Here is a 21,606-nt window from a genome sequence, read left to right as displayed (position 1 = left end):
AGGGGACTTTAATCACAGGCTTAAGTATAATCACAACCCTGGTTATAATTCAAACACCAAATAGTCTTAACAATAGCCTTTAGATGTCAAATGTTATTAGTGGTGACTTATAGCTGAAAGTCCCCTCCCAGGCCTTCAGTACTGGCCACACACAGACACCCCAGGAGAAAAGATCGATGTTTTCTACAATTAGGAAAACCCCTAAGTCACAGCAGGATTTTTTTTTCTTTATTCGGCATTTCTCCATCAGCCACAGGCTCTGACCTGGTACAGCTGCCCTGGGCCCACCCACCTGGGCTGGGCTAGGCCTCCTCCCTAATGCTGGCCCACACCTGGCTAAGGACTTTCGCCCCTTCTCTAACCACTATTTTCTAGTTCTGTCTAGAATGAAGAAAAGCTGGAAGCCACCAGGGAAAAGCCAAGGAGAATGCAGCCCCAAGGCCACTATGAATGGTACCAAAAAGTCCCCAGTCAGCTCACAGAGCTCACATTCCAAACCTTCCAGAGACCCTGTTTATGGTCAAACGGCCCTGGGGTGGAGGCCTCCCTGGAAATGGCCACCTGAGGCCGGGGAGAGAGGATCTGCCTCACGGCATTCACCTGTGACTCACTTTGCAAGGCTCCCATCTTATCTCTCTAGATTCAGGATTGCTGTTTCTCCACTCTTGACACACCACAGCAACTGTCCCAACAGCCACCTACCTACACAAGCGGGCTGCCGCCTTGCCCCGCACTGCCAGAGGGCCAGCCGCACCCTCGCAGTCCACCTAGCAGGGAAGAATGCAGAAGCTCAGAAAAGGTGGCCCAACCACACAAGCCAGTCACTGCATCTCCACTGACAGACAATTACCGCCACACACACTAAAGTGCTGCCATTATGATATACCAAGAAAGCCAAACACCAGAGCAGAGGGGCCAGGGCTGCTTAGAAGGAGAACCTACCTACCCAGCTCCCCAAAGAGGACGGCCCCCAAACACAGTCCTTGCCCCATCATGAGCACCCCAACCCTGTAAAGGCTCAGTAGATCCGGCTTCTAGAGAGAAGCCCTACCAGTGCATGAGGAACTGGATAGGGCTCCCATGTGTCCCCAGAGAAGGAAGGGACACCACAAAGCACATTAGCCAACAAGGATCCCACAGCAGAATACTAAGCCTTTGGTTCTCCAGACATGAATTCTGTCCAGATGTGGCATGGCTGGAGTTGCTATTTCTAAACAGCTGTAACTTCCTATGCCGTACAAGCACAGCCAAGTCTCAGAGCCTCCGGTGACACTGTTTCCATTGTGTGGAGCACTCGCTATTGTGAGGCAGAAATGTTGATTCAGGAAACAGGTCCGACTCTCCTCTTTCTAGGTGGTGAAGGTGAAGGTGAAGCCCAGAGAGAATGAGGACAGCGGAGGCCACGGCTGTTGGCACCGACGACTGCGCTGTCTGCTGGCGCCACTCCGGGGGAGCCACGATAATGGAGGGCACCAGGAGGTTTGGAGAGAGAGAGACCACTGGTTTTCCCTTAAGGAATACACCTCTGCAAAAACCTCTCTGCCTGCCTGGGGAGGAGGCACAGGATAAACAGGTGCCCAGGCTGGGTGGAAACAGACCTCAACTCTGAGACTATCTCGGGCAGTTTATAGGACATAAGTTCTAGCATGGACTCAGACAGACATCTCCGGAACCAACAGGGACAGCCATGTTCACCACCATCAGCCAGGATGGCAGAGGAAAGCAGGGAAATGATGGTCCACAAAGAATTCCATCCTGGGTATCCAACCTCCTAGATATCCTAGCCCGTACCCCTGGGAGTTCAGTAATCAGTACCACAGCAAAGGCAGGGGGCTCCAAGTCCACAAGCAGTTTGGGGAGGAGGGAGGAGCAGGCATGTTGACTGAGACTCCCAGCTGGGGTGTCCCAGAGAGCATCTTTATATTGTGGCTTCATCCTAGCACGGGTCAGGGATACTAAATAAAGCACTCTGACTGGACTGGGCTGTGTATCCCCAAATGGGCCTGGGAACAGGTTGGGCAGAATGAGAGAAGATTCTTCCGATCTCTGCAGGGCCACTAAGCCACCTGAGAGGCACAGGGTGGATGGCCTTGCCTGACTCCTCACCTAGAGTGTGTCTGGCTGCCGTGGAACCCACACCATCTTGTTAACTCTTATCTTGTCATTAGTCACCCACTGATAAGGAAACTGAGGCAGGGCTGGTTTTGTGACAGTGCCTTGCCCGATCTCACAGAACAGGTATCCGAGATAAACTAACTTCCAACTGTCCTTTATTTCAAACCCTACAGAGCCTGGACCATGACCCCTCCTTCTGAACCTGGCCCTAAAGCAAGCTCCTACCTGGCTGGGGTTCAGCGAAATTGAGGATTGGGGGGGGGAGTGCGTTAAGACTCAGCACCTTTAATTTTGTCCCTAATCTACACAAGGCAAGGCAGGAAGGGAACCCACTCTGAACAAGGTCCCCCCAAACTGAATCTCTCTTATCTCTGAAAATGGGAAGTTCCAAAGAGTACAAGGTTCTGCCTCTGGCCCTAGAAGCCTGCTTCTTACCCTGGCCACGGGTAGGAAGGCCACAGGGGAACCAACATCCAGACTAGTCAGTCCCTCTCCACCCTTCAGAGGTGCTGGTCCCGCTCTGGACAGATGAAGTCTTAGGTTAGGGACTGCCACACAGCACCCCACCTTAACGGTTGTATAAACACATAGGCCTAAGCTCCAGCCCAGGTGCCAACTGTCCCCAGAATCCCATAGGCTAATTCCAAATGAAAGGAAAAGATATAACAGAGAGCAGGGTGTGGAAAGGGAGCAAGCGTCCACAACTTTTCCCCGGGTCATCTGTTGGGCCACACCGGCCTGGACAGCCCTCCTCCTTTTCAGTCCTCCCCCACCACCAAGAGAGTGGGTCAGTAGGACGACATTTGCTGTGCCCTCATCCTGACCCCCCCGCTAGCGGCCTAGGCATGGTGACCCATCTAATGACTCCCCCACATCATAGTTTGGGCCCTGCGTCCCATCGACGTCTGCCTCTCGCCCACCAGGACCCTGACCCGCACAGCGCCCGTGGTACGCGCGAGGGGCGGCCGTGACGCGCGCCCCGGGAGCGTGTGTGCGGGGGCGCGCCCGCGCTGCTCCCCGAAGGGAGGGTCGCTGCTGTGGGCCACCGAGTGAGAGTGTGGGCACACGGGGTCGCGGCCCGGCAGCTAGGACAGAGCGTGGCCAGCGTCGCCCAGGTCCGTGTGGGAGTCCGCGTGCGCGCCGCTTACCCTGCGGGATGATCGGGGCCAACTCTCATCCACCCGCCGCCGCGGCGCCCCCCTGGCCGGCCACCCGGCCGCGCTGCACCTGCCGCCCTCCCGGGAGCCCAGCGGCGCCGGGGAGCGGGGACTACGCGGCCCCGCGGGTGCCGGCCACGAGCGCGGAGGCGGCGCCGCGTCGCGCGCTCACGTCCTGCTGCGCGGAGTCTGCGCGCCCCCCGACCGGGCCTGCGCAAGCCGCCGCCCCGCTCCGCCCCCTCGCCTCCCCGCCCTCCCTGCCCGGTGTGTGCGCGCGCGCGCGCCCGATCACGCGGCGCCGCCTTTGTTTGGGTGACCCACGTGGGTCCTCGCCGCGCGTGCCCACGCGCACGCGTGGCCGCCTGCCAGTCGCAGCCACGGGCACAACCGAGCACAAGGATACACTCCACTGTCACCTCTCTCCCGGCGAACTGGCTTGACGGTTACTGCCAAATGGAGACCCGCGCTTGGTGTAGAAATACTTGTCCTGGCACCGCCAGGCTGGACTCAGAGCACAGCTCCACACTGGGAAAAGGACATGGAACCTCCACCTGGAGGGCAGTGAGCAACTCCTCCCTTCTCTCCCACTCAGTACCTAACCAGGAATGCCACATACCTTTAAATGTCACCGTAGCGATAGGAAGCCTACTTTAGCTCTAGTACTATCTTAAAGGAAAAGAGATCCTCCAGGAGTCACTTCCCCCGTTTTGACTCGCCTTTCAAAAACCAGGGTTGACAAGGACCCAGAAAGATAACTAATGAACCTGGTAAAAGACCACACCCTCCAGAACCCCAGGCCCTAGCCTGGTTGGAGGACTGACCTGCAGCACCGTATGGGGTCTGACCTAGGAGGTCCACTGTAGGGTACGAGGGTGACTGTAGCAAACTCAGCATCAGCAAGTGGAGACAGCACATTAGACCTGTGACCACATGACCCGCTTGCACTGCGGGGCTTTGACGACCTCACCTCCAACCCTCTCAATCCAGAACTGTCCCCCACCTTATTATGTCTCAAGCACCCCAGGAGATTTGAGGAATGCTGAAGGACTCTGAAGCTTTCTGGGGGGTGGGGTGGGTGGGGGCAGGATTCAGGCCCCCTTTTGTCCTCCAGCATTGCCTACCTTCCAGACAGGCCTTTGTCCCAGGGTCTGGGGCTGGCATCCAGAGAGGCTCCTGTAGGTGAGCTCTCTCTCTCTCTGAATGCAGAGTGAGAAGCAATGCCCATGTGTAGCACAACATGAGGTCTGTCCAATGGCTCTTGGCTGGCAGTGTGAGATGCCAGGCTAAGCTGCCTGCAGGGCTTGGTCTTGGCAAGATGAGAGCTACTTTGGGCAGGAACCTCCTCTGAGTCACCTTTGTGCGGCATCCCAGCCCAATGCCACACCAATCTCGCTGGTTCCTCCTACCCCTGGCTTTCCCTGCTTCCTCTCTGTCCTACAGCAAAACCGGACTCTGGTCGTCGCCCCACCCCCACCGCCCCCTGCAAGCACAAGTGCTACTTTCCTGCCTCCAGGATTGCCTAGACCATATCCTCCCTGGGGCGCGGAGGAGGGGGGAGCCTCTCCACTCTGGCCCTACCCAACCTTCCAAGCTAACTCCAAAGTTTCAGCTCCACAAAGCCTCCCTTGACCAGTCGCCCAGTTAGAAAATGTTTCTAGCTTCCCAGGAAGCCAGAGTTCTCGGGAGTCATTCCCCACCCTTCTCCTGTGAACTCAGCTGGGCAGCTTCTACCAGGAGAGGTTCGATGCATTCATGTAGGGATCCCTCCCTGCTGAAGTTAAAGTGTGTCTCCAGAGTCCCTGCATTGCAAGCTTAATCCCCAGTACACCCATGTGGCACGTGATTACTTTGAAGGGCTCTGCCCTCAGAAAGGCTTTATGATCTGAGCTGGCTTTATAGAGTAGGCTCTCGATGGAAGGTGGGTTGGTTTGAATGAGAAATGGCCCCCATAGGCTCATATTTTGAATGCTTGGTTCCCCAGATGGTGACATTGTTTGGGAAGGATTAGAAGGTGTGGCCTTGCTAGAGGAGGTGTGTTTCTGGTGTGCTTGAGGTTCCACAAACCCATATTCCTGGTTAACTTTCTCCCTGCCTCATGTCTGTGTCTCAAGGTATAAGCTCCCAGCGACCGCTCCAGCACCATGCCTGCCTGTCTGCTACCATGTTGCCTGCCGTGATAGTTAACGGACTAACCCATGGGAGTCCCAGATTAGACACTTGTCTGTAAGTCACCTTGGTCATAATGTCTCATCAAAGCAATAGAAAAGTAAGTCCCTGACATGCACTCATGAGGATGGCATGACAGGCAGGTCCTCACTATCACACAGGACATCCTGAAGCCAGCCAGCACAGCTGCAGAAGGGCTCTATGCGAGGTGTTACAGGAAGCCCTGCCCCTCACGTCCAGTCACTCTCTCTGGCTTCCTGTTCCTCTGTAGACAGGCCCTGCCCTCAGCTCCTGACCCCAGGGGAGAATCCTCTCTGGCCTTATTCCTGTAGCATATCTCCATCTCTGCTGTTTCCGGTTCAGCCTGCATGTGTTAATGGTGATGGGAAGGGAGCCTGGGAGATGCTGGGGCTTCTGGTCAAGCTGAGCCACCAGAGGCCATAGCATCACCGCATCAGGAAGACAACCAGCAGATACACGCAACAGCCAGAGCCTGGCATAACCCAGAGGGTGCCCAGGAATGTTCTTTGCATGAGTATCCAGGATGAGCCCCACAATGGAGCCAGACTTCTCTAATCCCTCCCCTCCTGCTCACAAGCATTCACTGGGTACCCATTCCCAGGCACTGCCTGGTGGAGAATGAAACTGGTCAATAAGTACATTCTAGAAGACAGACTTGGACAGACACTACCCCTAGGAGAACTTGGGGTTACCATGACCACCACCTACTCAGAGGCTCCTCACAACCATGGCCCCTCATTAACTGATAAAGGCTATTGTGGTCCCGACTGTGTCTCACAAATCTGAATATTTGAAGTCCTAATATACCAGACCTCGGAACAGGACTGCATTTGAAGACAGGGTCTTTACAGAGGCCAGAAAAGCCAATGGGGCCACATGAGCTACCTCCAGTCTAGTTTGTGTGGTTCTTGCGTGGGGAGGAAGTATTTGAGACAGGGTTCCTCTGTGTAGCCCTGTCTGTCCTGGAACTCAATCTGTAGACCAGACTGACCTCGAACTAGGAGATCCACCTGCCTCTGCCTCCCAAGTGTTGGGATCAAAGGCGTGTGTCAGTCACCGTTGCCCAGCTATCTGGCTGGTTCTTACCAAAAGACAATCAGGACACAGACTGAAAGGGATGACCATGTGGAGACAGAGAAGGCAGAGACTCACTCCACACCCTGGTGAAAAGGAACTGACCTTGTACAGTAAGGAAATCTCTCTTCCACCCGCTGTCCTAAAAGCCACCTGATATGAAAGGCCACGCACACACTGCGATCCACTGACCCCACCTTCTCTGCTCAAAGTGAGCTAGATACAGAGGGATATCTATCAAAGGCCAGAGCCAGACCAGTAGGTGCTTCTGAGCCCCTGGGCCTCACTGGAATCTATAGGAAGGTAGCTAGAACCTGTTAACACTCTGAGGCCAGCTGGACCCTCTTGGTCCCCAAAGCCTCATGTCAGAGACCTGAGGAACATTGGGTGTCCACTGTCTTCTGATTTCCACAGCAGAAGAGAAGAGTGTCAGAGGAGAGGGGAGGGGAGGGGAGGGGAGGGGAGGGGAAAGGAGAGGAGAGGAGAGGAGAGGAGAGGAGAGGAGAGGAGAGGAGAGGAGAGGAGAGGAGAGGAGAGGAGAGGAGAGGAGAGGGACTCACTATTACGGGACTCCCCTGGGACAGGCAGGACCTCCCTGGGACAGGAAGTTAATCAGACAAGCCTGGCTTATTCCACTGATCTTGATGTGACATGGCTCACACAAACTTTGGACGCCCGAGAACAGTGGTTCTCAACCTTCCTAATGCTGCAACCCTCATGTTGTGGTGACCTCCCCTCCCCAAACCATAAGCTTATTCTGTTGCTATGTCATAACTATAATTTTGCTAGTGTTATGAATCATAATGCAAATATCTGATAGGCAGGATATCTGATATGTGACACCCCCTCCCCAAAGGGGTTGTGACCCACAGGTTGAGAAATCTTGTCCTGGAGCCTTAATTTCCATGACTGTAAGGTGCAGGAACGAGCTGCTCTCTGTAACCAGACAGCAGCTGGGACTGGGTCTCAGCCCCTAGTCTCTTCCCACTGAAGAGGCAAGCAGCAGCAGCGGCCTGTGGGAGATCAGGACTCAGAGTCTGCAAGGTGGAGTTGAGAAGGCTGAGCAGCGAGGGCTGTATAGTCTGATGGCGGCAGGCAGATAAATGTGTGTCTGCGCACAATGCCTGTTCCTCTCCCCATTCTAGGCACTCCCTGAGTGGGGGCCCAGTAAATGGTCAGATGTCATCTAGAAACCCAATTCACATATTTTCTTGCCCTGAAGTAATGTACTCTGAAGTCAGAGGCCCCACCAGTGTAACAGCTGTTTTTCAGGGGAAACCCCAACCCTGATGTGTTAGGTACACTCTGTTCTAGGTTGTTCCCATGACAGCATCACAAGGCATCTTGGAAGGAACATGGGTGTGATAGGACCTGACACGTGGAAGGCTCTACTCCAGCATCTCCAACTCTGGCTGTGACCCTTGGAGGGTCTACTCCTGCAATAGAGGGTCTTCTGTACAGCTTTGTCAGGTCTTGTGGGGTGGCAGAAAGCAGGCTCTGAGCTGCCTGCCTGGCATGGGAGCTGTGGGTAGTGAGCCAGTGCTCAGGAGGGAGATGAGGGAGCTAGGGATGGTAAACTGCAAATCCCTCTTAACAAGTTAGGGCTTTAGAGCTGGCAGGTGCTCCACCTTGTGGCTGCAGGTGGTATCACATCACAGAAGACAGAAGTCGCACTCATGGATGGATGGCCTATTGGGGTCCACCCCTTACCCCTCTCCCTACCCAGCAGCCTGCCAAACACAGGCACAACTTGGGACCACATAGCAGAGTCTTTCTTTTTTGTACCTCTGACTGTGTCCACTTTGGGACAGATTGCTGGCCCTGATCTAGTTTGGGCTCTGAGTTTCACCTGCTTGGTGACCTTGGCCAGTCCCTGAAAGGTCTCAAAGCCTTTGTTTCTTTACTTTGAAGGATGATGGCTGCCTCCTTACTTTTTCCCTACCCCTTGCTCCCTCTACAGCTGTTCACAGAGGTCCATGGCCAGCAGATCTGACCCATGAAGACCTTCTGGGGATGAAAGACCCACATGTGAACCATTTATGACATGCTCACTAGGGCCAGAGGACTGGAGGGGAGGCCTGTCCTGGTGTGAGCCTTTGATTTTAAAACCTAAGAAGGCATCTGAGGAGGTTAGACCATGGAGGGGGTGACAATCTTCAGGATCTTTAGGTTCTGGGACAGGTGCAAGTCAACACTGGACTTAGAAAGCTGAGGGCATATGTAGGCCAGTGTATGAGCAGGTGGGGAGATGAGGACACCAGGACAGTACAGGGGAGGTGAGGGGCTGGAGCAATGAGTAAATGCAGGGGGTGAGGGGCTGGGGCAATGAGTAAATGCAGGCGTGAGGGAATGGGGCAATGAGTAAATGCAGGGGTGAGGGAATGGGGCAATGAGTAAATGCAGGGGTGAGGGGATAGAGCAATGAGTAAATGCAGGGGTGAGGGGCTGGGGCAATGAGTAAATGCAGAGGTGAGGGAATGGGGCAATGAGTAAATGCAGGGGTGAGAGGATGGGGCAATGATTAAATTCAGGGGTGAGGGGATGGGGCAATGAGTAAATTCAGGGGTGAGGGGATGGGGCAATGAGTAAATTCAGGGGTGAGGGAATGGGGCAATGAGTAAATGCAGGGGTGAGAGGATGGGGCAATGATTAAATTCAGGGGTGAGGGGATGGGGCAATGAGTAAATTCAGGGGTGAGGGGATGGGGCAATAAGTAAATGCAGGGGTGTGGGGCTGGGGGCAATGAGTAAATGCAGGGGTGAGAGGATGGGGCAATGATTAAGTTCAGGGGTGAGGGGATGGGGCAATGAGTAAATGCAGGGGTGAGGGGCTAGGGGGCAATGAGTAAATGCAGGGGTGAGGGGATGGGGCAATGGGTAAGTGCAGGGGTGAGGGGCTGAAGACAGTGAGCCCGTGAGGTGGTAGAGTGAGAATTTTGGTTTCTTAAAAAACCCAGTTATGTTATGTGAATATGTTTTTGTTTTAATCCCAGGTGTTGGGATGTGGCTGCTTCAGATTGTCCACAGCCGCTAATGATTCTCTCATGCTCTATCGAGGGGTGTGATTTTTGGCACATGCAGATAGCCTATGTTTGGAATTCTGGGGACTCTTGAGAAAGCCGGTGGCTGCTGTTGGTTCCTGCTGCTGCATTTGCTGTGCTGGATTGCTGGATTGTTCTGCTGGTGTGCTGATTGGAGATATTCTGACAGTGCAGGTTGGACTTGCCCCATGAAACTCAATACCCCTAGTCAGCAAGCAGTAGTCTAAAGTGGTCTATACCCCCTTTCTCCTCTAACCTTCTTTCTCTCTTACCTAGTGTTAGGGTGAAATGAGGGCTGGAAGGGTGGTAGACATAAGAACTCAATAAAGTAGCTCAAAAATATGCCAACAGGGTAGTGAGGAGCTGGTGGAGGAAATGAAGGGTCGTGGGCAGTGAGCCAGTGCAGGGAACTGGGGGGCTGGGTTAGTGAGCTAGTTAGTGCAGGGGGGTGAGGGGCTGGGATCAGTGAGATAGTGGGGGTGGTGAGCTGGCAGAGGAAATGAAGGGTCATGGGCAGTGAACCAGAACAGGGACTAGGGTGGCTGGGGCAGTGAACTGTGGGCGAAGGGAGAGCTTGCACAGAGGCTGTTAGAGAATGTGTGCAGGGAGAGGATGGGACAGTGGACAGCAGGGACCTCTGGAAAGCCAGCTGTTAGGAGCAGCTTTCACGGGGCTGGACACGGATGAGGAGGGGCCTTCTTGGCCTGTGGTTCTTGGTGGTTTGGGGAGCAGGGTGCAAGAAGATCCGACCATGTGGACAGTCAAGGCACGGAGGAGCCCAGACATGGCGTCTTTCCTGAGGATCCGTCCTTTCCCAGTCCTCTAGGACAGTCTACTTGAAGAAGGACAGGGACCACAGAAGCAAAGGAATGGAGTCTCCAGAAGCAGGAGGTGGAGGTCGGCAGACAGGACAAATCTCCAGGATCTGTGGAAGAACTATAAAGGAAAGGATGAAGAACAGCTTCGGGGGAGGGGACAGGGCGGGGTGGGGGTGGGGGCGGCACAAGACGACAATATCCATGACAGGTAGCCATGGCCAGCACAGCCTTCATGGTCCCTGTGATCCTTGAGAGCAGAGGAAACTTCCCATGTAAAAAGGAACTGTAGACAGAATGTGATAGCCAGGCCCCATCTAAAGTCCTCGTAAGGCAACCTTTAGGACTCTATAGACCAACGCTATACACTACAGAGCTTTCTAGAATTACAGACATGTTCTACAGCTAGTCTGTTCTATAAGGGTGTGCCCATTAACCACAGGTGGCTACTGAGAACTGAAATGTAGCTAGTTCCAGGAAAGGGAAGTTACAGTTGCATCTTGGGAGATAACAGATTGCCATGCAAACAGCCTGTGTGGATAGTGAGGCAGCAGGCTGACTGAAGTCTAGCACGGAAAACGTAGGCCATCCCGCAGTGGGAACTGGAGCCAGGGGAAGCCCGAAAATGACGGGACTATGAGAGGATAGCATGATTCACCAGTGCGAGAACACAGACGGACCGATTAGACAAAGACCGTACATCGGAAGAGCAGGGAGGTAATTGGAGAGAAAAAAGGGAAGTAATTTTAGAGTGAATGAAATTAAAACAGTCCTAATGAATAAACACATTGCATCACGTTTTGAGATGGACAGAACCAAAGGGGGGAACGTTTAGTAAAACAGAGATTTATTTTATTTTTTAAATTATGTGTATGTCTGTGTGGGGGTATGAGCACATAACATAAGTGCAGAACCTGAGAAAGCTAGAAGACACCAGATTCCCCGCAGCTAGAGCCCCAAGTAACTGTGATTTAGGTGCTAGGAGCTGGGCTTGAGTCCTCTGCAAGAGCAGCAAACACTCTTAACCGCTGTGCTATTTTTCCAGGCCCAGGGTGCGTAGGCTTTTGTAAGTGTGTGTGTGTGTGTTGATGTATTTATTTTTATCTTATGTGTATGAGTGTTTTGCTTGCTTGCATGTATGTGCACCATGGGTGTGCATTGCACACACAGGTCAGAAGAGGGCATCTGACCTCTTGAAACTGGAGATATGCATGGCTGTGAGCCACCATGTGGGCATTGGGAACTGAACCCAGGTCCTCTGCAAGAGCAACGAGTGCTCTTAGTGAGAGTGCTAGCCTGCCTTCTACTGGCTATAGCACTTGGGAGACTGGGCCCCGTGTCCTGATTGGATAGCACAGTGGAGTTGGCTCTGGAGGTGTGGGTGTGAGTGGGGGGGGGGGGTGCACGGGCAGGAGAGCTGACCCTGCCTCCTCCTGATGGCAGCATTGGCTGGCCTAGCTGGCATAGTGCTGAAGAACTCAACATGGTGGGGTAGATAAGGAAGTGCCAGCATACTGGTCAGCTCAGCTGCCATCCAGGCCCAGATCCAGGGCATCTAGTTGGCCCACCCCAAAATCTGTATCATCTGAGAACATTTGGGACATGTGACAGGCCAAGTCCTGCTGATCCGCTGCTGCAGAATCTCCCTGACACAGGGTACCACAGGAAAACTGGGAAGAGCCCCGCTGAGGATCCAATAAAGATGGTGTCACAGAAACTAGAGATCTCAAACCAGACCAATGACTCACTGCAATGAACATTTGCAAGTGAAGATGTGTGCACCAAGGGATATACTGTGGGACACACTGTAACACACTACAGCTTCCACGATGAGATGCTTTCTTTGTTTTGTTGTTGTTGTTGTTGGTTGGTTGTGTGGTTTTTTTATTTTGGTGGTGGGGGAAGATTGCAAGGGAAGGGCAGATATAAGGGGATGGGGAGATGATCAGGACTAGGGTACACGATGTGAAACTCACAAAGAATAAAAAGTTTTAAAAAGCAAACAAACAACAAACATACAAAAACAAAAACCAAAAAGTGCTTTTAGCCACTGAGCCATCACTCCAGGTCTCCCCTCTCCCTATGGTTCTTGGCACAGTTCCTGGCCCCTAAAATGCTTTTCAGAAGTTGCCAAGAGAACTCACCTAGGGTTTCAGAACCGGCCTGTGACTGTAGAACATGGCCAGTGTATTCCGGGAGGCTGACAAAGTGTCACCTGAAGCAGTGTCCATATGCCATCACATTAGTGGAAGTCACCAGCATGCCCAAAGGCATCCAGTCACCTTGCCAGATACATGGAGGGTGGAGACCAAGGTAATTTGTTTGTTTGTTTGGTTGGTATTTTTTTTTTGAAAGATTTATTTATTATTATATCTAAGAACACTGTAGCTGTCTTCAGACACACCAGAAGAGGGAGTCAGATCTCTTTACGGATGGTTGTGAGCCACCATGCGGTTGCTGGGGTTTGAACTCAGGACCTTCAGAAGAGGAGTACTCTTAATCGCTGAGCCATGTCTCCAGTCCCCAAGGTAGTTTTTAATGGCATTTTGTAATTTTTCCTGTAAAGTTCTTTCATTTGTGACCTTTTCTATAAGAAACTGCTTATAATCGGCTGCCTTGTGCTTATGTCACTCTGGATGGGCGGCGTGAGCACTGAGACTCAGCGGGAACGAGTGACCGCTGTGCAGGAGGGATGGCAGCATTTCTTGCTTCTGGTGATGCCCGTTTCTATATGACCTGTAAGGGGGGCATTAAGGACCGGAATTGATGAATAAGTAAGCACAGGCTCTTTTTTCTATAAATTGGTTATGACTTGATTGTGATGTGTAACAATTGGGCCTGGTGAGCCTGACCATAAAAATGTAAGCTTGGAGGCTATAGAATGTATCCTGTGCACTATAAGAGCTACTTTGTCTATCATAATGGTAACATTTTAAATGAAATGTTTTACATCCCCAAGCAGTGGGGAGGTTTGTCGCTACTCTGTGTAATTTAGAGTCAGGTTGGTTTTCTTTCCTACCTGGACTGCACTTGTTTTCAGTAGTCGTAAGCTACTGTGTGTAGAAGGCTTTGCATAAATCCTTATTCTAGCAGTTACCAGCTGACAGTGCAAACGCTAATTGGGGGTTCTATTTATAGGGAGTCTAGAATAAAGTATGAAGTTCTTCGATCAGTTTGCTTAGTGCAGCGTTTCCTGGTGCTGTAGTCCATCTTCTATCTAGCTTGTTTCTTCTCCAAGGAAAAACCGTGGTGCTGATCAAACTGCCCAGCTTCATGGAGACGAATGAAACTTGGGTCCTTACCTCGCACCCTGCGCAAAACTCAACTCCAAATGGATCAAGGACCTTGTCTTAGTTAGGGGTTCCCGTTGCTGTGAAGAGACATCACAACCAAGGCAACTCTTATAAATGACAACATTTAATTGAGGCTGCTTTACAGTTTCAGAGGTTCAGGCCTTATTATGGCAGGAAGCACAGCAGTGTCCAGGCAGACATGGAACTGGAGAAGGAGCTGAGAGTTCTAATGTTGATCCCAAGGCAGCGGGAGATTACTGTGTCTCACACTAGGCAGAGCTTGAGTATGTGTATATATATGTGTGTATATATATATGTATATATGTGTGTATATATGTGTGTGTGTATGTATATATATATATATATATATATATATATATATATATATATATATACATATATATATATATATATATATATTACCTTAAAGCCCTGCCTCCACAGTGCCACACCTCCTCTAACAAGGCCACGCCTCCCAATAGTACCACTCCCTGGAGTAAGCATATTCAAATCACTACAGACTAAACATAGACCTGATACTCTATCTCTGTGTCTTGGTTTGGCTTTTACTGTTGTGAACAGACACCATGGCCAAGGCAACTCTTTTTTTGTTGTTGTTTTGTTTTGTTGTTTTTCGAGACGGGGTTTCTCTGTATAGATAGCCCTGGCTGTCCTGGAATTCACTTTGTAGACCAGGCTGGCCTTGAACTCAGAAATCCACCTGCCTTTGCCTCCCGAGTGCTGGGATTAAAGGCGTGTGCCACCATGCCCAGCTATCCAAGGCAACTCTTATAAGGACATTTCACTGGGGCTGGCTTACAGGTTCAGAGGTTCAGTCCATTGTTATCAAGTGGGAGCATCGTCCAAGCAGGCATGATGCAGGAGGAGTTGAGAGTTCTACATCTTCACCTGAAGGCCTCTAGAGGACTGGCTCCCATGGGCTTAGAAGGAGGGTCTGATGGCCCACCCCCATAGTAATGCACTTCCTTCAACAAGGCTATTCCTAATAGTGCCACTCCCTGGGCCAAGCATATTCAAACCACCAACTCTGAGATCAGAGAAAGTAGAGAATATGTTTAAACTCCCTAGCACAGTAAAAAAGACTTTCTAAACATGATCCCAGTATTCAGGTATTGAGACCAACAATTAACAAACAGGACCTCATAAAACTAAAAGAATTCTGAATAGAAAAGAACACCATTACTCCAGTAAAGTGGCAGATTACAGACTGGAAAAAAACCAAACTAAAAACCTTTTATTAGCTAGATGTCTGATAGAGAGTATCTAGAATATATGAAAAGATCAGGGCAGGCAGTGATCAGAATGGAAAGTGAATAAGTACGTTAATGGGGAAAAAAAGAAAAAAATCAAAATCTCAAAAAAAGAAAACAAGTCATTTTAAATGGGGCATAGAATTAAACCGAGTTCTTTATGGGAAGTGGTGGTGCATTCCTTTAATCGCAGTACTCAGGAGGCAGAGGCATGTGGATCTCTGTGAGTTTGAGGCCATCCTGGTCTACATAGTGAGTTCCAGGACAGCCTACAGAGAGGAACCCTGTCTCAAAAAAACAAAACAAGCAAACCCCTGTTCTCAAAAGATAAGTTATGGATTGCTAAGAAACACTTTTTAAAAAATGTTCATCATCCTTAGCTTCAGGGAAATCCACATAAAACTTCTTCAAGGTTTCATCTCATCCAGGTCAGAAATACTAAGGTTAAAGATCATGATGATGAATACTAGCATAGATGCGGGGAGAGGGGACTGACCATGCCAGCAGGGGAAGAGGGAACCCTCATTAACTGATGGTTAACCAGTAAGCAGAATAATGTAGCCACCATGGAAATCAGGGTGGAGATCCCTCCTCAAAACCTACAAAACGGATCTACCACATGAATCAACTATTGGAAGGACTCCACATCCTACTTAGAGATTCCCGCTCATCCACAGCCATGGCTGCTCTACTCACAATAGCCGGGGAATGGAAACAGCCTCGACGTCTATCATGATAAATGGATATTGAACATGTGGTATATTTACACAACGGAATATTATTCAGCTACAAAGAAAAACAAAATCATGCCATTTGTGGGTTAATGGAGTTGGGAGCAGTCATTCTGAATGGGGTAACCCAGGCCCAGAAAGACAAACACCATGTTTTCTCTCATCTGGGAATGTTAGCTTTGAATCCTGAGATGTATGTGTGTGTTTCATTTAGAGAATCCACTGAGGCCAGGCGCTTACTAAGGAGCCGTGCCAAGAGACGTGTAAGGGAGGGGCAATAGAGTACAGAATAGAATAAATGGTTAAATGAGAATAATGGAGCAGGAAGTGTTATACCAGGTAGGGAGGTGGAGGGTAGGTTAGAGGAGGGTTATGGGTAGGGGTAAATGACATCAAAGACCTTTCAAAAATATATATAGAAGCCTACTACAAAGCTTCTTAAAAATGCACCCATAAATGCACTCTGTTACGTATATACATGTATAGAAAGTGAAATTGCCCTAATTTTAAAAAGATTTGTTTTTATTCTTTTACCTGATTTTTAAAAAATTTTACCTCTGTGGTGTGTGTGTGTGTCTATATGTTTGCTCTCTCTCCCTCCCTCTCTCTCTTTCTCTCTCTCTCTCTCTCTCTCTCTCTGTGTGTCTATGTGTTTGCTCTGTGTGTATCTATGTGTTTGCTCTGTGTGTGTGTGTGTATCTATGTGTATGCTCTCTCTCTCTCTCTGTGTATGTGTGTATGTGTGTGTGTGTCTATGTGTTTGTCTTTGTGTTTGCTCTGTGTGTGTGTGTCTATATGTTTGCTTTCTCTCTCCCTCTCTCTCTCTCTCCCTCTCTCTCTCTCTCTCTCTCTCTCTGTGTGTGTCTATGTGTTTGCTCTCTGTGTGTGTCTCTATGTGTTTGCTTTCTCTCTCTGTGTGTGTGTGTGTATGTGTGTGTGTGTGTGTGTATGTGTTTGCTCTGTGTGTGTGTGTGTGTGTGTGTGTGTGTGTGTGTGTGTGTGCCCATGGAGGCCGGAAGAGTGAGAGCATCAGATTGTCTTGAAGCTGGAGTTACTCTGTTCTGGTCTCCACCTCCTGCCACGTGACCTGAGTCCCCCAGAAATGAATTGCTGCTGAGAGCTGAGCTGGGGTGTCTCTGACCTACCCAGGCAGAGACTAGGCCTGGAGTCATGTGCTACAGTAGTTCTCTGGAAGACAGCTGGGACCTGCAAGGGATTGCCAGCTATACCCCCACTTCCAGCTCACTTGACTTTGGGCAAGAGCAGTCATTCTTATCCCTTCCTTGGGAAGCCTTCCTGACCCCCAGCTGGCCAAGATCCTCCACCTCCTACCCCCGCACTCCTCCCTGTCTTGGCACTTTCTCATGCTTCATGGTGGATTAATGGCTCAGTGGTTAAGAACACTGGGGGCTGAAGAGATGGCCCAGCAGTTGAGAGCACTGGCCACTCTTCCAGAGGACACCGGTTCAATTCCCAATCCTATATGGTAGTTCACAACTGTCTGTCACTCCAATTTTTGACATACATGCAGGCAAAAGACCAGGGCACATAAAATAAATAAATTCTTTAATAAAAGAGCACTCAACTGTCCTTCCAGAGAACCTGGGTTCCCAATTGTCTGTAACTCCAGTCCCAGGAGATCCAACATCCTCCTCTGGGCTCCATGTGCACCTGGCACACATGTAGTATATAGGCAGACACACATGCAGGCAAACACGCTCATACCCATAAAGTTAATTTTTAAAAAAGAAGGAAATTATAGATTTGGCAGCTCACACTGGCTCCAACTGAAATAAAATTCCTTATGTATCTCTCCATATATTTGTTTATTTGTTTTTCTATCAGGGTCTCACTATTTTGAGACCATATCCAGCTCTGATTGTCCTGGGGTTTACTATGTAGATCAAGCTGGCCTCAAACTCACAGTTCCGTCCAGCTCTGTCTCCTGGGTGCTGGGATTAGGCCACCACATTTGGCTCCTTTCCTTTCCTTTCCTTTCCTTTCCTTTCCTTTCCTTTCCTTTCCTTTCCTTTCCTTTCCTTTCCTTTCCTTCCCTTCCCTTCCCTTCCCTTCCCTTCCCTTCCCTTCCCTTTTCTTTTTTCTTTTCTTTTCTTTTCTTTTCTTTTCTTTTCTTGTACATGTGTGCTTGAGCTTGGGTGTGTATATGCACCACATGTGTGTAGGTACCTGTAGAGATGAGGACATTGGATCCCCTAAAACTGGAGTTATAGATGTTTACATGCTGCTTTTTGGGATCTGGAAACCAAACCAGGTCCTCTGTAAGAGCATCAAACACCCTTACCTGCCACGCCATCTTTCCAGCTGCTTTCCTTGTATATGAATTCACATTAGACAGGCCTTCCTTGGGAGAAATCCTGAGGCCTCACTGGGATCTCTCCTTCAGGAAGGATTTGGGTTCTGCTGGTTATAATGGGGTGCTTTTAATATGGGGCCACTTTAATTTTTTGAGTTGGGATTTCCCTGTCTCTGAGCAGAGTGTGAATTTAACCTCAGTACCTGGAGAGCAGAAAACTGGCCTATAATTATACATTCCTGAGGGGGATTATTGTCATTTTGAAATATCTTTACCGAGAATTCAGAAGCAGTTGCCCACATTTCCTAGTGGGCTCTCTCTATTGACAGGCAGGTTAGGGGACCACTAGCTCCCTAAGAAATGAGCCTGCTTTGAAGCTTACAACCTGACAGTCTTATGTCTTCTCCCTAGTCGCCCAGTGCTCACCACTCTGCTCTGCCAAAAGGACTGTCTGTGGCTGATCTCTGGCTCCAGCGGTTTCTCTGGTTGTGTCTCTCCAGAAGACAGGCTTTTGTCTGACAGTGTAGACATTTGCCCACATGGGGTAGGAGGTATGGGCGATTCTCCTCATCATGCTGTCAAGAGTCAAGGCTCACTCTGGGCGTGGTGTCAAGATGTTCTTGGCTGCCGAAGCAGTTCTCACCTTGCTTGGGGCAGACTTTTAAAGTTGATTTATTTGTTTGTCTATGGATGTGTGTATGCATGCTGAGCCATCTTGCCAGCCCTGGAGCAGGTATTTAAAGAGAGCTTGGGATGTGAGGTCTTGTGGGTAGCCTATGGAGTGCGGCTGCCCTGTGCCTGCTGCTATTTCTGTTCCAGGCTTTGACCTGCATATGTACTCTCACAGGTCACCTTGTAGACACTCCTGAGGATGCCCAGGACAAGGGACAGCTGGAATCACAGCAGAAGGAACAGTAGACGACTCATGCTGAGGGGAAAGGCTGTGGATTCATCCCATCTGGATTGGAGAGTACCTGGAAACCAATAGATTCCTTGTCTGTTTTAGTGGGGTGCCTGTGACCAAATGGGGCTCCTTGGAAGAAATGCCCCGACACAGCCAGTTACAATGCCACCCACCCTTGGGGCTCTTCTTCGCCAGAGCACTCTAGATGCACCCCTACGGTTCTTCCATCTCGGGTGCATGCTATCCTTGCTCATTTGCCCCAGCTTCTCAGCAATGCTCCCGCTCCCCACGCCGACACTTGGGTGCCTGGAGGTTCTGCGTTCCAGGTTGAGCCATGGCAGCAAAGAAAGCCACGCGGGCTGTGCTGCTCAGCACTTCTTGCCTGCATCTTGTCCCAGTGCCTCTTACAGCTAACTGGCCAGCTTACCCCGATTCTCCGTGTTCGAATGGCATGCTTCCAGAAGGTTCCAATGGGGCATAGCCCCATCTATCTTCTAGCCTCTGCTTCACTGTCAGGAGTATAGCTTTTCTGCCTTCCAGACCTGGCCTGAGTTTTATTTCACAAAGACTATGGTGGTCTGTAAGAGCTCCTATCCCAGGGACAGACCTCCATACAGACAGATGTAGCCAGCTCCTCTTCACCCTGCTTCCAACCCTTCTTCACTCTAGGGAGTACAGACAACTTTCTCCTCAGCGCCTCTAGGTGGTGTTGTGCCTCGGTGTCCCAAACCTGAGCTGGAATAGAGCCAAGAGTCCCTCACACAGAGGAAGTTTGGATTGCTCAACAGCTGGCTGTGAGTTAGAAGAGTAACCTGTGCTGTATGTAGCTGGACCCAGTGTCCAGAAAGGTCTTGTTAGGTAAAGAAGGGAGGCAGACGTCAACTTCAGAAAGACAAAATATAAGGAAGATTCAACCGGCCACTGCTGGCTTTGAAGATGGAGGAAGGTGTGTGTGTGGGGGGGGGGGGGGGAGTGGGGGGCAGAGGCCAAGGAATGCAAGTGGCTTCAAAAAATTAAACAAGCAGACAAAAAAAGGTGTTCTCTTTCAGGGTCCATAAAGGCATGTGGCAATCCCCACATCTGACTTCTGCATTGGCTGAGACCCATTGCAGACTGCCCAACCCCAGGACTGTAAAACAAATCAGGACAGCTGTGGTTGCTGGGATTTGAACTCAGGACCTTCAGAAGAGCAGTTAGTGCTCTTACCCGCTGAGCCATCTCTCCAACCCCAGCCAGGACTTATTATTACTACCAACACTATTCTTCTTGAACATCCACATTGACCCAGCAAACATGTTCATGCGGGTTCTGGGAGACCAGGGGATTTGGAGGGGATTCTGTGGACGGAGAAGCCAATGGGCCCCCAGTCACTTAAAAAAGCCAATCAACCAACTGCAACAGAATTTGAAAGAACCAATCATTCTGCCAATATCTTCCTGGGTGCCCCCTCTTCCTCACCCTGCAGGTGGTAGCTTGCCATGGTCTTCATCTTGGCTATGCAGTTCTGGCTCCGTGAGCACAGAAACCATGTACGCCCTGGCCCCCAGAGGCTGGCTGGGGCTCTAGGCTATGTGCGCTGCCCTAATCCATCTTCTTCGCTTTTGATCAGGGCAGGGTCTGAGCTCCTCTTCCAAGCTGCAGATCTCAGCATGCTCAATGGCATTCCATCTCAGCCTGACTCACTGTTTGTGCCCCATGGGACCATGGCCTCTGCCAGCAGTACTGGTGGGGCCCTAGGGATCCTCCCCTGCCCAAATGTCAGCAAGCTCTGCAGACTCTGTGAGGTTGAGTCTTCATTGGAAAGAGGAGCTCCCTAGCTTGCCTCTTTTTCCTGGGAGGACCTGCATCACGGAGCCCCTAAGCACTGGTGCCTCCTTGGGGCTGGTATTTTCTTGCTGGGAAGCCATGCACGGTCCACCCCAACCCCAGTTCTTTTTTAAACTGGGACTCTCCTTCTGAAGGTATTCTGTTCACACTGACAGCCGTGCAGCCTGTTAGGATTGATCACATACTCTGCCCCAGCATCTCAGAGAGGTTGGCCCTTCCCTGTGCTTGGCAAGTGTGCCTTACCCTCGTCCAAAGCCAGGAGGCCACACTCTGTCTTGAACACATCTCTGTCGGGTGGCTGGACTCGGGCATTAGGAGCCGTGAAAATAGCAGCGGGAAGATGGGGGAGGACATTCCATTGTGACAGAGACACGAACAGGGAGACTTTCCAGTCACTGATCCCTGGACACAACCTGTCACAAGTACTGTCCTCTCCTTCATGCCTTGGTCTCCTGGATATGTCTATCGGGGTCTCAGGAAGGCAACTCATAGGGGCAGCATCAACTGGAGTGGTTTCTAGCTTTGGGGCCAGAGCACTATGGTTGTCTGTCTGTTTGCCTGTCTGTCTGTCTACAAACACACACATATATATGTCACATATAAATGTGTATATGTATACACACACACACACACACACACACACACTTTGATTTAGCATGAAGGCCTCTCTCATGTTGGGCAAGCACAGCACTCCCGAGCTGCATGCCCTGTCCCCATCCCAGACAGTGAGGGATCCTGATGCCTCTCCCCATTTCTACTCTACAAGAAAGGCAGCTGAGATGCCCACAAACTCCAGCCCAAATGTGACCATTTTTATGTTCTCCGTGAGCTCCTAAGTCCAGGCATGCCAGGCAGGAAGAAGTGAAGCAGAGGCAATG

The 21,606-nt window shown here is 50.6% G+C and overlaps 1 protein-coding gene and 1 long non-coding RNA gene across 7 annotated transcripts in view; one reads left to right on the top strand and one right to left on the bottom strand.

The window, feature by feature from the left end:
• Gramd4 (GRAM domain containing 4) overlaps positions 1-4,530 on the bottom strand; it is a 79,942-nt gene extending 75,412 nt beyond the window's left edge. For 2 of the 6 annotated variants that reach the window (XR_003951368.1, XM_006520821.2), the window contains exon 1: positions 4,394-4,525. Coding sequence is in view for 3 of the 6 variants with exons in the window: in XM_006520821.2 (XP_006520884.2) it covers positions 4,394-4,497 (104 nt within the window). In the remaining 3 variants the exon portion in view is untranslated. Of the gene's footprint in view, positions 1-702; positions 768-3,263; positions 3,499-4,393 lie in introns of those variants that run through there. The other 4 variants (NM_172611.5, NM_001205353.1, NM_001379572.1 and 1 more) reach the window with 4 other exon arrangements.
• Gm41375 lies at positions 3,609-8,658 on the top strand. Its single transcript, XR_875536.2, has 3 exons — positions 3,609-3,833; positions 5,384-5,495; positions 8,494-8,658. It is a non-coding gene; the product is annotated as a predicted gene, 41375 (long non-coding RNA).
• The last annotated feature ends 12,948 nt before the right edge of the window (positions 8,659-21,606 follow it).

Source organism: Mus musculus, chromosome 15 (assembly GCF_000001635.26).
Source record: "Mus musculus strain C57BL/6J chromosome 15, GRCm38.p6 C57BL/6J".
NCBI lineage: Eukaryota > Metazoa > Chordata > Mammalia > Rodentia > Muridae > Mus > Mus musculus.
Note: the sequence above shows the minus strand (reverse complement) of the source record. Positions and strands in the feature narration are given on the sequence as shown.